This window comes from Panthera tigris, chromosome D3, assembly GCF_018350195.1.
Source record: "Panthera tigris isolate Pti1 chromosome D3, P.tigris_Pti1_mat1.1, whole genome shotgun sequence".
Lineage (NCBI taxonomy): Eukaryota > Metazoa > Chordata > Mammalia > Carnivora > Felidae > Panthera > Panthera tigris.
In genome coordinates, this window is record NC_056671.1 from 44356573 (window position 1) to 44372563 (window position 15991).

Consider the following 15991-nt stretch of genomic DNA (forward strand, 5'->3'; position numbering starts at 1 on the left):
ATCTCTCTCTGCCCTTCCCTGCCCTGGCGTGCATGTGCCTTCTCCCTGTCTCCCTCAAAAATAATTAAAATTTAAAAAGAACCCAGTTAATTCATGTCAAAATGTATACAAACAAGTTAATTTTACCATGACTTGGTGAGAAAACATCATCCACAGAATTCAGACACAACACTGGAATTCCTACTGATTTTAGTCTACGATTAGGGCTGGCGTCAGTATAATAATCATCAATTGTTCGGTATCCAAACATGACTGAAGTGAATCTCTTATCAAACTCTCTAATGGATTTAGCCTGAAAAATAAAAACAGATTATTTCTACTCCTGGAATCCAAAGAGGAAATAAAAATATTAAATAAAGTTTCTCTCCTACCTTCATGACATGATCCATGTCGATTTGTTTTACAAACATATGCCGGTGCCTGCAACAAAATAATTTTAAAGGTAAAAAATTAAGGTAAAAAAAATTGAGGATATTGCTATCTCAATCAGACCTAAAATACAAAATAATAAATAACAAAACAGTCTAACACTGTTTTATGTTAGGGCACAAAGTTGGTACTCAGTAACTATTTACTTAATCAGACTTAAGTACATTGATATTTATCCTAAAGACATTTTTTAAGAGTACTTTTTTCTTTACTGAAAGATATTATAACTAGTTTTGTAATAATAAATGTAAATATCGTTTCATAACAACTTGTACCTACACACTGTTGCTGTTAAATCAATTTGGCCAAAAAGGCCTTACTTAAGCCAGAAGCTTTGAATTGGATAAACCACTTGAAGACATTATTTTTAAGTTGCTATATTGAAAATTAAAAGTTATATTTTGTGTGATTATTTTTTAACTGGTGGTCATTTTTCTTTCTTTTTAAACATATTTTATTTATTTATTTATTTATTTATTTATTTATTTATTTATTTAATTTTAAGTAAGCTCTACACCCACTGTGGGGCTTGAACTCATGACCCTGAGAACAAGAGTCGCATGCTCTACCGACTGAGCCAGCCAGGCAAACCTAAATAGTGATCATTTTTCTCATATAACTGATACTTTAATTCAGATCATTCACTTTTCTTACTACTGTGCCCCATTTCAGTGATGAGTAATTAGTGATCTAATTTTTAAATATTTTAATCAATATTTTATACTCAACATCTGTAATTTAATAAGTAGGTTAAGTTTAATCCAATGTTTAATGTCAACTTTTGGGATAGCTATGGTTTTCAAGAAGTCATGTACCAATTAACTATACTTTTTATTTAGCATTTATATTACATTGATCAATTCACCTAAAAATAGATGGTAATAGTCATCAAAATAGAAACAGAGACACCTCTGTTCTTTGTTATCACACCAATTTAAATGTTAGAAGATACACAAACAATTCCAGAAAAACTAATGCAAACATAGTATTCTGATAATCTTAAGAAATGTGTGGGCTGAGAGTATCCAAGTGCATTTTCCTAAGCTTCTAAAACATATCATGTTTGCAAGCATGTGCTTAAGAAACTACATTATTCAGCACTAATAACACTTAATAACATTGCTTACTACCTAGGAAAGAATTCGGTACTGATAAGATTGCAATAGGTAGAAGAACTAGGGAAACAGAGTATAATGTTACTCAACACATTCAATGCTAATGCTTTTAGTCCTTTAGAATAATTTAGAACAGTGATCTTCAAAGTGGGGACACATACCCTACAGGTTGTACAAGACAGTGCACTGGGATACAGAAAGAAAACATTACAACTTTTACCTATATTTTTAGCTTATACTTAAAATATTTATTTTTTGTATATATTTATAACAAAGAATATTTGGGTTAGTAAATGCATATAATGCAAACATAAATATACAAGTATTAGCAGTGTTATACTTTACAACTTTTTTCTGTTGGGGCATGTAATCCAAAAAGTTTGAAGATGTCAGATGTTAAAAGATGACTCACTTATTAACTGAAGACTGGAGGCAGGTTGTCAAATAGTAATTAAAAAGCAGCCAGTTGAGTGGTTTCTCCAACGACTCAGAGCAAGCAAAAGTATTCCAACCAACTGAAAAAGTTGCAGCTGCCTTCAATGGAGTTTTTGGCCCAATTTTGCCTAAGTAATTCAAAAGCAGCATACTAAAATGGGGAGAAACAGGAAACTTAGTGATGAATTTGTTGTATCTCTCCAGACATCTAATTTCTTTTTTTTAAAGCTTAATTTAATTTATTTTGAGAGACAGAGAACAAGCGGGGGAGGGGCAAAGAAAGAGGGAGACAGAATCCTGAGCAGGCTTGCACTATCAGCGCATTGGCCGACAGGGGGCCTGAACTCACAAACTGTGAGATGGTGACCTGAGCTGAAGTCAAGAATCGGACACTTAATCGACTGAGCTACCCAGGTGCTCCCAACAGAATGTTTCTAATGTCCAGGCCACATAGATTATCAAAATGATATTGATAACAAAATGATAATGATAATGATTAAAAATATACAAATCTTTGGACCTCAGTCTCTAGGTGAATGTTTAGTTTTAGTATGTGAGGGGTGTTTCAGGCAAACTTTTCTATAATTAGCCACACAGTAAATATTTTAGGCCTTCCTGGCCAGTCTCTGTCACAAATACCCAACTCTATGATTGTATTGCAAAAGCAGCTGTAGACAATATATAGGTGAATGGACATGGCTGTGCTCCAACAAAACATTCTGCATGGATGAAATTTAAATAAATTTCACGTAATTTTCACATGACATGAACTATTCTTCTTTTGTTTTTTTTTCAATCATCTAAAAATATAATAACCATTCTTAGCTCTTGGACTGTACAAAAACAGACAGATTGCCAGATCTGACCTGCGAGCCATGGTTTGCCAACCCTTGGCATAGATGAGAGAGCAAGAAGGAGTGGTTTTTCAGATGTGGCTGCACATTGGAATCACCTGTGGAGCTTTCAGAACTATTACAGATGTCTGGGTTTAACCCTGGAGATTGTGAGTAATGGGTCTGTGTGGGCATCCTGGTTGCCTCTGAGCCCTTGCCCTCTAAAGTAAGTCTCGAAAGGGCTTCCTAGTGTAGAGTTAGACTTTCTGAGTTATGGAGGAGCTTTTGGCCCCCAAATCACTTATTTTCTCTTCCTACTCTTTCCTATTCTTTGTCCTTATCTATCACACATTTTCCACTTTTCCTTTGATTCCATCAATTTTCCCAATTTTAATCTAGTTCTATTTTGGTAAAAGGAATGAGAATGGGGTTTAATCTAACACTAATGTCAGAAATCGAAGTTTACCATTGCCAACTAAAAAAGGGACGATAGCCTAAATTCTGCTTCTCATTGTATTTTCCATTCTTTATTTCTCTAATTGCCGAGGTTGTGAAATAGGAGAAATGGGTAAAAATTGTCTCATTCTCTTTCCCAAACCAACTGGCTTGCAGAGTGAGTGTGATGAGGTTTTAAATCAAAAGTGGAGATTTTTGTTTTGCTTTTGCAAATGACTCTTCATAATGACTGTACTCCTAAAATAATAATAATAATAATAATAATAATAAGATGATGATGATGATGATGATGATGACTGTACTCCTGGTATAAGGTTCTATGGTTCACTAAGTCATTTAAAGAATAATGTTTACTCTTCTGTGAAGGGTTCATTCTAGGTTCTTAGTTTTGGTGGCCCTATTCTTTGTTTTGAAGTCAGAGAGTGCCTGCATGTCAGTAAGATAATGGGCAAATTGGAAGGGTTGGAAGGGAAGCTCTCAGGAGTAGGAAGGATCGGTAGTATTCATGACCAAGTAGGGGGGGATACTCCTTGGCTATTATTCAAGAGCAAAATAATACCAAGATGTTACTCCAAAACAGTTTGTTTTACTTTGACAGAAAAAGGACTCCATTTTTTCACCAAAAGAAAAGAGACAGAGAGAGAGAGAGACAGAGAGAGAGAGACAGAGAGAGAGAGAGAGAGAAAAGAATCCAGAATTAAGAGATTAAGAGGCATATTAACCCTAATTATGGACCTTATCTGGTTCTTAACTCAAACTGTAAAACCAACCAACCAAAAGTCGAAGAAATGTGACACTGACAAAATATTTGACTTGATGATTTTTAGAAACTGTTAGTTTTGTTCAGGTCTGATACCAGTGTGTGTGTGTGCTTTAAAGAGAAATCACCTTTTAGAAATTACCTACTGAAATATTTATAAATGATATAAATCTCATGATAGATGAGATTTATTTAAGATAATCAGAATTGGGGAGGAATGGAGGGTAAGACTGATTAACAAGATTATCTGTGAGTTGATAATTATTGAAGCTGTATGAAGAAGGTTGATTATTATTGAAACCAGCTTATTAGTATATATGGGAGATCATTATTCTCTTCACTTTTATCTGAATTTTAAATACATTCTTTAAAGCTTGTTTATCATCTCATTGGGAGACTGAAACTTGACTGGGTCTAGAATGACATGGATTCCTTGGCTAGACTCAGTTCTGGCTTAAATCCCCTGCTGGGTCACAGGCATCACAGGTATGGGGATTAATCCAGTCTACAAGGGCACTGGACGTTAGGATCTTCAACAGACTACATTTTTGTCTGTTGCATTTCCAAAAGAAAAAAAAAATGTGTCAAGCTGTAAAACATCCTCAAGTGGTAAGCCCACTTGGGAACGTGTCACAGTGCTAGGCAACTAGAAAGGGTGCTTCCTTCAAACAATTTACAAGACATTAATATTCAATCAGCTGCAAAGGCTAATGGTCAAGTTCTGCCTTCAGGCACTGAGGCTTCAAAGGGACATGAATAGGCATTTCCCAGGAGCTTCTGAATAAAGAATCTGGGCCTGTTTATATAAGGTCTGGCCTTTAAAAAGTCAAGAATTTATATGATTAAGGGAAAAAGTTCAGCTGGCACCCTGTCCTCTATGGCTCACATTATGGAGCAAAGGAAAGAGAAGTACACTGAGCACAATTCACAGATTCTGCCTGGATTTTCTGCACTGATTCAGATTTCTTCCTTTTTAGTAGGTCAAGTCAGACCTTCCATGCTAATGTAAGAAATGTATTCTTTTCTTCTTAGTTTTATGTTTTTCAGAATCTAAAAAGCTGTGGTTACAGACCATTTTTCGGAATCTATCATTTGTAAAGCCTATTCATTTTCAGGTAAATATACTCCTAAGATGTCCTGAAAATTGAAATGGCAGATAAATCAATGACAAAATTAAGAAAAAATACACTTTCTATCTCATGTGTTTGCTGATTTAAAAAAGCACTTCTGGACAAGAGCTTAGGGAATCTAAGCATGGTAAAATGCCAGATAATTAAAATTTTGCCAGATTATTAAGTTCATAATCACTAGAACAAAAAAAGATAAACAATTATTAGTGGAAATGAGTAAACATGGCATAAATGTTCCAAATAATCCTCAATGTAACTGCAAGAAGCACAAATTATAATATTCATATGCTTAAAATAGCAGCTGGAGTAGGGTTAACAATAAAACTTCATAGTTTCTAGGAGAGCATTCCAGGGTAGGTCCATCTGCCCAGCAACAAAACAAAACAAACAAAAACACCACACCTGGAGAAAAACAGTTTTGAAGGTCTCTTCAGCTGGAGAGAGCAAGAAGTGATTACTTCTATGACTGGAATGATGAAAGTCAGACTACAAGGTCAGCTTCCTGTGTGGTGCTGGAGGACGCACTTACAAGGACGGCTGGGAGTACATTAGGGAATCTGAAGGTCAACATGGCAGCTGTCGAGTGATGGGAATCAACATCATGGGATTCCAATAAGCCTTCAGGCTCACAAAATCCTAGTATCCCAAGGAGATACTTGTATCCTTTTCACCACAGAAACTGGTTGCCAAGGAAAAATTAAAAGTCACCTGAATTAATTACTTCATTCATTCAACCATACATGGTGAAATAAGACAAAAATAATCAAACATTTATTTTAAAATGCCTATGTAGTTTATAGAGTTCTGAAAGAAGCAGTCTGTAAGTCCACTTCTCTCTCATTTTATTTTATTAAAAACATTTTTTTAAATTTTATTTATTTTGAGAGAGGCAGAGTGAGTACAAGTGGGGGAGGGAGAGAGAGCGAGGGAGAGAGAATCCCAAGCAGGCTTCGTGGTCTCAGCACAGAGCTTGGCATGGGGTTTGAACTCGTGAAACTGAGATCATGACCTGAGCTGAAACCAAAAGTTGGAGCTTAACCAAATGAGCCACCCCTGTCAGACATTTTAGAAAGGAAAAACCTTACCCTCCCATTGAAACCCCTGCTGCCAGGAAAGGAGCAGAAGGGTACAGACTGTGCACGTGGTGAATAACTGTCTCCAAGTCTTCAGTGTTAGCACAACAGTAAGTCCTTGGTGTCTGTAAGCAGAGACAGGTAAAGCACAAAATTTAAAATTATGAGGCTAATGATTTGCATAATGCAGAAATGTAAAAAGATCAAAAAGACATAAACATGAGAAAATAACCTTTGTTTGCACATACTATGAAAAATAATAATTTATCATATTCATATCTTGCAGTTCACACATATTCCATACAAAGTCAACACGATCTGAGTTGGCACTGACCAGAAGACTTTGGTCATGCAAGGAAGGCTTGACAAAAATAGGGCAAGACTGATACAAATACCTTAAATAGAATACACAGTACCAAACTCAAATGTGTCTCCTATTTAACAAGAACAGGATCAATTTAGAAAGAAACAGTGAAAAGTTTAACTTTTATTTTGAAAAAAAAAAAAAAATTATGCCTGACAAAACCAAAGTAATTGATTAATTAAAAAAAACAAGCAAACAAACAAAAGAGACTTTACAATAATGCCACGAAAATTTTTAATTGTGGCTGCTTTCTAACTGGGGGACTGTTTTGTTTTTTTTTTTTTACATTTGTTTTCAATGTTTATTTACTTTTGAGAGACAGAGAGACAGAGCATGAGCGGGGAAGGGGTAGAGAAAGAGGGAGACAGAGAGCTGAAGCAGGCTCCAGGCTCTGAGCTGTCAGCACAGAGCCCGACGTGGGGTTCAAACTCACGAATCGCGAGATCATGACTGAAGTCGGGTGCTTAACCAACTGAGCTACCCAGGTGCCTCGGGAACTGCTTTCTTTATCCTGAGTGTTGTCTACCAGTGAGTGAGTGTGGTTTTCTGGCACTGCCTTCACTTTCGATAAAGGAATGTCCAGTTGGATTTATTAAATATGTTGTTTTACAATAATATATCCATATAGCACCAGCTGCACTACACTGCAACGAACACTTAAAATGTTATATTATGTAAAGGTGATTATGCCTCAATACATGATGCATTGAAACAAATGTTTTTCATGTGAACTTCATCAATAAGGGCTCTGTTTCCGGCAGGAAAGCTTCACAAATGCTTTGTCTGAGCTGTGGGAGGAGAGGGCAGTCCTCTCTGTAGAATAAATGAGAATGTGTATATGAATATGTGTGTGTATATGTGAGACCAAATAACTAGAAATTGAATAACATGGAGAGGAATCTGGTAACATTGCTTTAATAAAAACAGTTACCTGTACCATCCTGACTCTACTATTCCAATAAACCATGATCGGAATAGGAAGGCTATGTTCGCTCAGCATTCAATTGTTAATGAGAAGCCTGAGAAAGCCACAGTTTTTAATGATTCCTCCAACTAATCTCAAGCCTAAAACACTACACATTGCCTACTATCATCTTTCTGAGGTCTGCAAATATGAAACTCTCCAAACAAGAGAGTTAACCTAACAAGATTTACAATGGTGAACAATTATTAAATAATTAAATTTGTGTCTACAAAACCCTGAGGAAGGGGAACGTGGGTGGCTCAGTCAGTTAGGCTTCTGATTTCAGTTCAGGTCATGATCTCACAGTTTGTGGGTTTGAGCCCTGCGTCAAGCTCTGTGCTGACAGCTCAGAGCCTGGAGCCTGCTTCAGATTCTGTGTCTCCCTCGCTCTCTGCCCCTTGCCCGCTTGTGCTCTCTCTTTCTCTCTCAAAAATAAACATTAAAAAATTATTTAAAAAACAAAACAAAACAAAACCCTGAGAAAGTTCCCTTATTATGTCTATTTTATACAGGAAACTGAGTTGAGAGAAGTTAAATGACTCCTGGTATACCTTATCAGCTAATCGAGATACTTTATTTATTTATGTAAATCATAAATATATCAGCTAAGCTGAAATACTTTATTTATTTATGTAAAAAAAAATTCTTTGTAACATGTATTTATTTTTGAGAGAGACAGTACACGAGCAGGGAAGGGCCAGAGAGAGAGAGAGGGAGACACAGAATCTGAAGCAGGTTCCAGGCTCTGAGCTGTCAGTACAGAGCCCAATGCAGGGCTTGAAGTCACAGACCATGAGATCATGACCTAAGCCAAAGTCAGGCGCTTAACCGACTGAGCCACCCAAGCACCCCTAAGATGAGATACTTTAAAAAATATTTTGATTTAAATGCATTTGTAAAATCTAAATGGAATAATATCTACTACCATGCTCATTCATAGTGACTGCACAATTTGTCACAAGAATTTAGGTGAAGAAATCCTTCCTTGGTATTTTTATTACATATGAGTCTATTCATGCAGAGCTCGAACCCACGGACCACGAGATCATGACCTGAGCTGAAGTCAGACGCTTAACCTACTCAGCCATCCAGGCGCCCCTTAACATTTTTTTTTTTTTTTTTTTTTTTTAGAGAGAAAGTGTGACTGTGCTTGAGTAGAGGACAGGAAGAGGGAGAGAGAGGAAGAAGGTGAGGGAGAGAGAGGGAGAATTTTAAGCAAGCTCCATGCTCAGTGCAGAGCCCAATGTGGGGCTTGATCCCATAACTGTGAGATCACGACCTGAGCTGAAATCAAAAGTTGGACACTTAACCAACTGAGCTACCCAGGTGCCCCCTAACTTCCCATTTTAAAAACAAATGACACCTATATTTTCCTAGTTAAAACTGTCGGTGGCAATGCCTTCTCCCTCTCCCTTAATCTTATAGCCAGTAAACTGCCAAATCCTCTAGTTTCTTCCTCCTCAGTGTCTTTTGCAGGAAATGCCAGAAACCCCTTCTTTCCACTCTACTAAAGGCCTGGTATATTAGATTCCCTTAGAAGAGCCCCTGAAACAAGATGTGAGTGCAAGCAATTTATTTGGAAGGTGGTAGCAGGGAGCACCAGTAGAGGAGTGAAGTGTGTCAGGGAAGGTAGGAAGTCAATAAAGCATATGTGACCAAACAATTTGTGGCTGTGGGCAACAGGGACCCAATCCTCTGAGGCACTTTGGCAGACTGTGTGAATGTGGTTCAAAATTATCCAAATGAGTGGTGAGATAGCTGGGTTCCACTAGTTCCCTTCAGCCACTGGTTGAAGGCTGCTCCTGGAGGCTGTTAACTCCTGGTTGGCCCGGAGTACAGTCCAGCAGGCTCCAGTAGCTAGAGAGGCCCCAGTCAAAGAGATGTGAGTGCTTTCAGGTAGAAGCCATCAGGTAGCCGTGCATGGGAATGGTTAAGTGCCATAAAGGTGAGGATGTGACAAAGGTCTGGTACCTGCTGTCTTGGCTGCCAGGACTTTCCACCTCTCACTGGAACTGCCGCAGTAACCTCTTCACTAGTTAACTCCCAGTCTTTCCTCATAACCATCCATTATCATATATCCCACTCACTGATGGATTAATCTTCCTAAAGAGCATTTCTAGCTCTAATCATGACAGTATTTTTGCTTAAAATTCTTCATTAGCTTTCCACTGATGACTGACTGAAGGACAAATTCTTCTGCCATGTGTTCAAGGCCCTCCACAATATGTCAAGCTGCTTTTCCAGCTCTGTTTTTTTCCTATTTCTTCACAGGTACAAATTCAGGTCAGTGAGACACCACTATTGTCTTGTTGCTGGCCTCATATTATCCTTACTACCTGCGTGAACTTCATCTGCCAAGTGTCCTTCACTGTCAAGGCATGAAATCATGAGTTGATTAAATGTCAGAGAAAAGGAAAGACTCGGCCCCTGGTCTCCAATGACCTCACAGCCGTTCCCAATTCTACCCCTAATTGTCTCAGCCAGTCTGCTCCTGGTCCGTACTATTACTATCTTACTCGCCTCTATCTCTGACAGTCAAGAAAATACTTGTCCAAACCGAACTGAAATACACAGGACTGAAAAATGAAAAGACCTGATGAGTAACTTCTGATATGCAAAACTATGTGGTTATATCACAAGACCTTTTGCTACTTGATGGTTCCAATTGGAATTATCATTTCCCTTCTTTTGTCACAGGACTTGAGTCTCACTAAAGAAAGGATTCATCCAGGGTACATAGCAAAGACACTAAGGGGGCCAATACATTGAATCGGCAGGGCTGGCAGACATTTCCTTCAGGTCTAAAAATATAACTAGCGGCTTTTTAGACAAAACGTTAGTTAATTCTCAGTTGCTAGGGCTACTAATGCAACCAGCAACTAATCCTATTGCAGTAATTCCTGTCTTTTTCCATGCTTCCAGAACAGAGGTAAAGTAAGCCATATCTAATGAGAAAAGGGATTAAGGGAGACCTCACAGGATTCAGCTGGATGGTGAAAACTCCTTTCACATGTGGATGTGAAAGGTTTTCTGGAAAAGTGAAGAAAATCTATAGATAACCTTCCAGCAGATGTTCAGGCATAAATATTTTATAAGTTGTAATAACTTGAAATAATTACAAACCAAGATTTTTCAACTGCTGGTATGATCACAGAGAAACAATAGTAATTTGTTTAATGGCTTTTGGAGGTTAGTTTTAACAAGTCATTAAAGAGAATAATGAAGTAAAATGAATTCTTAATTATTCACACGTAACAGATGGGAAAAGAATAAAGCATATATTTTGTATTTATCTATGGACTACATATAATCTATCCTTAATCAACTTCCAAAAAATAGACAACTGAGTTCTCCCTAACCTGCAGGAGAATTTTCCTGTCCTGGTTTAGAAGTCATTTGTTTTAAAATACAAATTTCATTTAAAAACGGGTTTTTTTTCTGGTCTAGAAACGAATTAAAATTCACCCTGTTAATCAGGTAGCCTGACTCTCCCTAGCTATTCTGGGAGGAGATTAATTTGCTAATCTGCAGTAGAAGCCATAACCCAGGACCCTTTCCTCAGTGCTGGAGCTGCCACACATCCAATACTGAGCTGGCCAGCTGAGACTTTAGTTTTCCGTCTAGTAAAATGAAAACTGAGACAGATATTTAAATGTCTTTTAAAAAATCATTTCACTTTTGGCTGGCCAATGAGCTCATAAGTGTAGGTAGCGTGCTACATGGGGGCAAGTCTTTTGCTCAAACCACAGGGTTTCTGGCCCAATGAGTGGAGTTTGATAGTAATACTTGCTAAAAGTAGGGAAAAAAAATCATTTTAATTCCACTTTTATTTTATTGTAATGTCTGATAATAATCAGGAGCTTAGAATACTTCATTTCACAGCCTTCCTCTCTCAAGTATTTCCTCTCCTGTACTAAAATATTGGACAAGATGTTGCTTAAAGGAACTCTGTAACTCTTATATGCATGTAGGCCCCCAGAAGAAATAATCCTTCCATAAGAGCATAAGAGTACTAATCATGTTTTTTTTTTTTTTTTTTTTTTTAACTAGGCTCTGCACCCAGTGCAGAGCCCAATGTGGGGCTTGAACTCACAACCCTGAGATCAAGACCTGAGCTGATACCAAGAGTCAGACACCTAACTGACTGAGCCACCCAGGTGCTTCTAATCATGCTTCTTAACTGATCTCTGCAGCATGTTTTTGTTGTTGCTGCTGTTTTGTTTTCATTCCATCCACCCTGGGATGAGTACCTAGTCATTTGCTAAAATTGTCGTTAGGAAAATTGATTTTATTTTTGGAAGATGCATTTGTTAAGTAAGGAGTCAGAGAAAACAACAGTATGCATACATAAATCAAACCAGCACTTTAATGAATAGTCACTTTACCTAGTCACTGATAGACATATAAAATGACCAAGTGTCTAAAAGTGCCTGGGCTTGGATCCTTTCTTGAAATAACTCGCCACAAAACAAAGGGCTCCAGGAAATCTCCTGGCCACCTCTGAGGTCAAGATAGCCTATGTGCCACATTCCCACTAATGTTCTACATGGCTACATGCATATGCAGTCATGCTACACAGTTACACCAATAAATGACCACAGTTTTGATAGTGGCTTAAAGCAGATCAGCCAGGTGGACAGGAGTTACCTTCGGTTCAAACTCCTAAGAAGCAAGACCCATGCCCGCCCTGCCCTGTCTGGGTTTGCTGCCACCGTCCAGCAGTTTGCAGTCCTGCCTGTACTTTAGACTCACTGGGGAATGTTAAGACAAATCACAGACACTTGGACTCCACCCCAGACCAAATGAATCAGAATCTTGGAGGGGAGGATGGGGTCCAGGGATCAGTAGTTTCTTAAGGCTTCCCAGAGGACTCTAATGTGCAGCCAGGGCTGAGAACCAACTGCAAAGAGCAGGAGAATAAAGAAAAAGGGTGAGAGCAGAAAAATAAAGAAATAGGGTGAGAGCTGAGCCAAGAGAGGAGGAGGCTGCAGTGACAAGAATGATAAAATGATCTAGAGCGACTTGGGAAGAAGGAAATCTAGTGCTACGGGGATTCTTTGCAGTGCACAGGGAAGTGCTGTCAAACATCGCATATCTTATAGGATCACCTGGCACATATTAAGCATTCAATAAATGGTGGCTATTAAATTACTGTTATTATTCCTAGAAATTCTTTAACTATTTAAACTTTTTTTTTTTTTTTTTTTTTTTGAGAGAGAGAGCACGCATGTGAGCAGGGGAGAGAGAGAGAGAGAATCTTTTTTTAAAAAATTTTTTTAATGTTTATTTATTTTTGAGACAGAGACAGAGTGTGAGCAGGGGAGGGGCAGAGAGAGAAGGAGACAGAATCTGAAGCTGGCTCCAGGCTCTGAGTTGTCAGTACAGAGCTCGATGTGGAACTTGAACTCACGAACGATGAGATCATGACCTGAGCCGAAGTAGGATGCTTAACCGACTGAGCCACCCAGGCGCCCAGAGAGAGAGAGAATCTTAAGCAGGCTCTATGCTGAGCATGGAGCCTAACTTGGGGCTGGATCCCATGACTCTGGGATCATGACCTGAGCCAAACTCAAGTGTCAGATGCTCAACCAACTGAGCCACCTAGTTAAACATTATTTTTGTTTATTTGAAAAATTGTTTAACTACAGAGAATTGTACAATCCTTTGTGTACCTACCACTTACAACAGTTGGTATTGCTGAATTGGACCTATCAACGTGAGGAAAAAATTCTAAAGGATTCAACGCATTCATCCCACATCTGGCTGAGATGAGTCTTCTTGTTCTGATTGGGGTGGAGGATGGAGAGAGAGGTTATTTTTGGAGCATTTAGGAAAGAGCAGACTTGGATGGGACACAATGGAGTTTAGCAGGAAGGTACTGAGTACAGGAAAGGCAGAGTCTGAAGGTATGAGTCTGACAACTGAACTGTGTCCTAACCAGCCCTGCCCTATATGTTCCTCCTCCATCAGACCATAGGAAGGTCCTTACTCCCTTCTGAATGCCTCCTTCAGAAAACAGGGCTCAGGAGGGGAGAGAGCCTTACATCCCTCCCATCCCATTAGCCTCCATGAAAAGCAAAGGTGGCAAAGCTCAGTAGGAAACAAGAGCAGATTTCTCTAGATCTGAGCCCTTAATAAACCACCCATTATCTGATGTTGAGGTAGGAACCCTCTCGTTGAAAACTCCTTTTATCTCTAACCTCAGATTTTCAGGCTGACTTGACTTAAAGTCAGTGCTGAGAGGCAAAGACTTCCAACAAACAGCCTGAGTTCCTGCCCTGAGACCACTAATCAGTTTTATGACCTCAGGCCTGTCACCCCACTTTTCCAGAGGTGTGCTCATTTTAAAAATGAGCTTTTCAGGATTAGAGGATCTCTGAAGCAAAGCTGCTCAAAGTGCCAGGCCGGGATGAGATAAGTGCTGGTGTCAGAATGTAAAATAAGCACACTGCTTCTCTCACCAAGAGTATTGCTAGGAGGAAAAAAAAAATCGGCTCACTTCCGCAGTGTGTTTGGAACTGAAGGTGGTTTACATTCTGTCGCAGTCCCTTGTCTTGTCAGGGGCTGGTATCAGAACATTTGAGAAATGGAATTCATCCACAAAACTACACTTTGAGCAGAACCTGCTTTAAAGTATCTTCCAGCTTCTGCTCCCCGCCATTGGCTCTTCCTTACCTGCAGAGTGAGCTTTAACTTGAACTGGAAAGTGCCCAAAGGCTTTTTTCAAGCTTTATGAGACAAGATTCACATGCAATACAATTCACCTACTTAAAATGTAGGGGCTTCCTGACTGGTTGGCTGGAAGAGTGGAAGAGCGTGCAGCTCTTGACCTCAGGGTCATACATTCGAGCCCCACATTAGGTATAGAGATTACTTAAATAAACTAAATAAATAAATAGTACAATTCATGGGTTTTAGTATATTCAGAGCTGTTCAAATACCATCACAATTTCAGAACATGTTTATCACCCCAAAAAGAAACCCTCTTCCATTAGCAGTCACCTTCCCTCCCCCAGCTCTAGGCAACCACTAATATACTGTGTCTCTACTGATTTGCCTATTCTTAATATTTTATATAAATGGGATATACAACATGTGATTTTGTGTGACAAGCTCCTTTCACTTTGCGTAATGTTCTCAAGGTTCATCCATGTTACAGCATGTATAAGTACTTCATTCTTTTTTCAATGCTGACCAATATCTAGTGATATGGATATACCACATTTGCCTTACCCATTTGTCCATTTGTCCAGCGATGGGCATCTGGGTTCTTTCTACATTTTGGTTAACATGAATAATGCTGCTATAAATATTCACGTACAAGTTACTATGTGAACATATATTTTCATTTCTCTTGGTTATATACATAGGAGTGGAATTGCTGCATCATATGGTAATTCTATGTTTAACTTTTTGAGAAAGTACCAGACTATTTTCCAAGGTGGCTGTTTTCCTATTGTGCCTAGAGACACAGAAGTCTGTATGACCCATAAAGCAAAAAATGGGGCCACTATATAGCTTTCAACAAACTCAATTTTGGCTTTGTAAATTATCATTCCTAAACTAAAATGGAAACATAATATTTCATAAAGTAATTACAAATACTAGGGAGTTTGTGGACAACTTGGATTCCTGGATTCTTATCCTTGAAAATCCATCTGCAAAGAGCAAGAAAAGGTACTATCTACTTCAGGGGCTCCAAGAACCCTGCAGGAATATCTGAATCACAATCTACTGAGACTAGGACTCTCTGTCTTCTATAGCCAGCAGCCCCAGGGAGGACAATGTGCAGGCTTGTCATTTCCTAGTGAGCAAGGCTTTTGCCTTTTCTAGAACCCTACAATGTGTAATTAGAAATGAGGACAACATGGTAGTGGAAAATTTCTTTCTCATTCTCCTCTGGAGGAGTCATAGTAATCCCTATGAATTCTAAGTATATCACCAACATATTTCGGCAAACTTTTCCTCTTGCCTTTCTTCCACTCCTGGCAGAACTGCTTACTCTAAATTCCATTTCACCTTTGCTAGCTCTTTTGGGCTAATTTCAGTTAGAGACAGTGCCTGTTTGATCTTTGCTGATTCATCTTTTGTTCTTTTTTATGCCTATAGGAAGTTCTTACTTACTCTGGGTCTGAGCTACATTAAATCCTTTCTGGAACAAGGTGAGGTGTAAGTATACACAGAGTTCCTCTAGTCTGAAACAGAAATTGCTCATAGATCTAAGGCAGAAATAAGGATTATCAAGGGATCTTATTTAGATCCCTTGATCTAAATAAAGCTAGCTCTAATAATCAATATTGGCATCTTGTTTTTGTGATCCATTAGGGTACAAAAGGTATATATTAAATTATAATTAATTTACTCCCTTAAATTCCTTTTTTTTAATATTTAAATTTTTTTTAACATTTATTCATTTTTGAGAGCGAGACAGA

At 38.4% G+C, this 15991-nt stretch overlaps 1 protein-coding gene and 1 non-coding gene across 4 annotated transcripts in view; one reads left to right on the top strand and one right to left on the bottom strand.

The window, feature by feature from the left end:
• Positions 1 to 15991, bottom strand: part of ABHD3 (abhydrolase domain containing 3, phospholipase) — a 60772-nt gene that overhangs the window by 26643 nt on the left and 18138 nt on the right. For all 3 annotated transcript variants that reach the window (XR_006209880.1, XR_006209881.1, XM_042962122.1), the window contains exons 5-8: positions 6244 to 6356; positions 1957 to 2130; positions 372 to 420; positions 127 to 292 (exon numbers count right to left, since the gene is read on the bottom strand). Coding sequence is in view for 1 of the 3 variants with exons in the window: in XM_042962122.1 (XP_042818056.1) it covers positions 127 to 292; positions 372 to 420; positions 1957 to 2130; positions 6244 to 6356 (502 nt within the window). In the remaining 2 variants the exon portion in view is untranslated. The remainder of the gene's footprint in view (positions 1 to 126; positions 293 to 371; positions 421 to 1956; positions 2131 to 6243; positions 6357 to 15991) is intronic.
• On the top strand, positions 11211 to 11356 carry LOC122232844. Its single transcript, XR_006210254.1, has one exon. It is a non-coding gene; the product is annotated as a small nucleolar RNA SNORA62/SNORA6 family (small nucleolar RNA).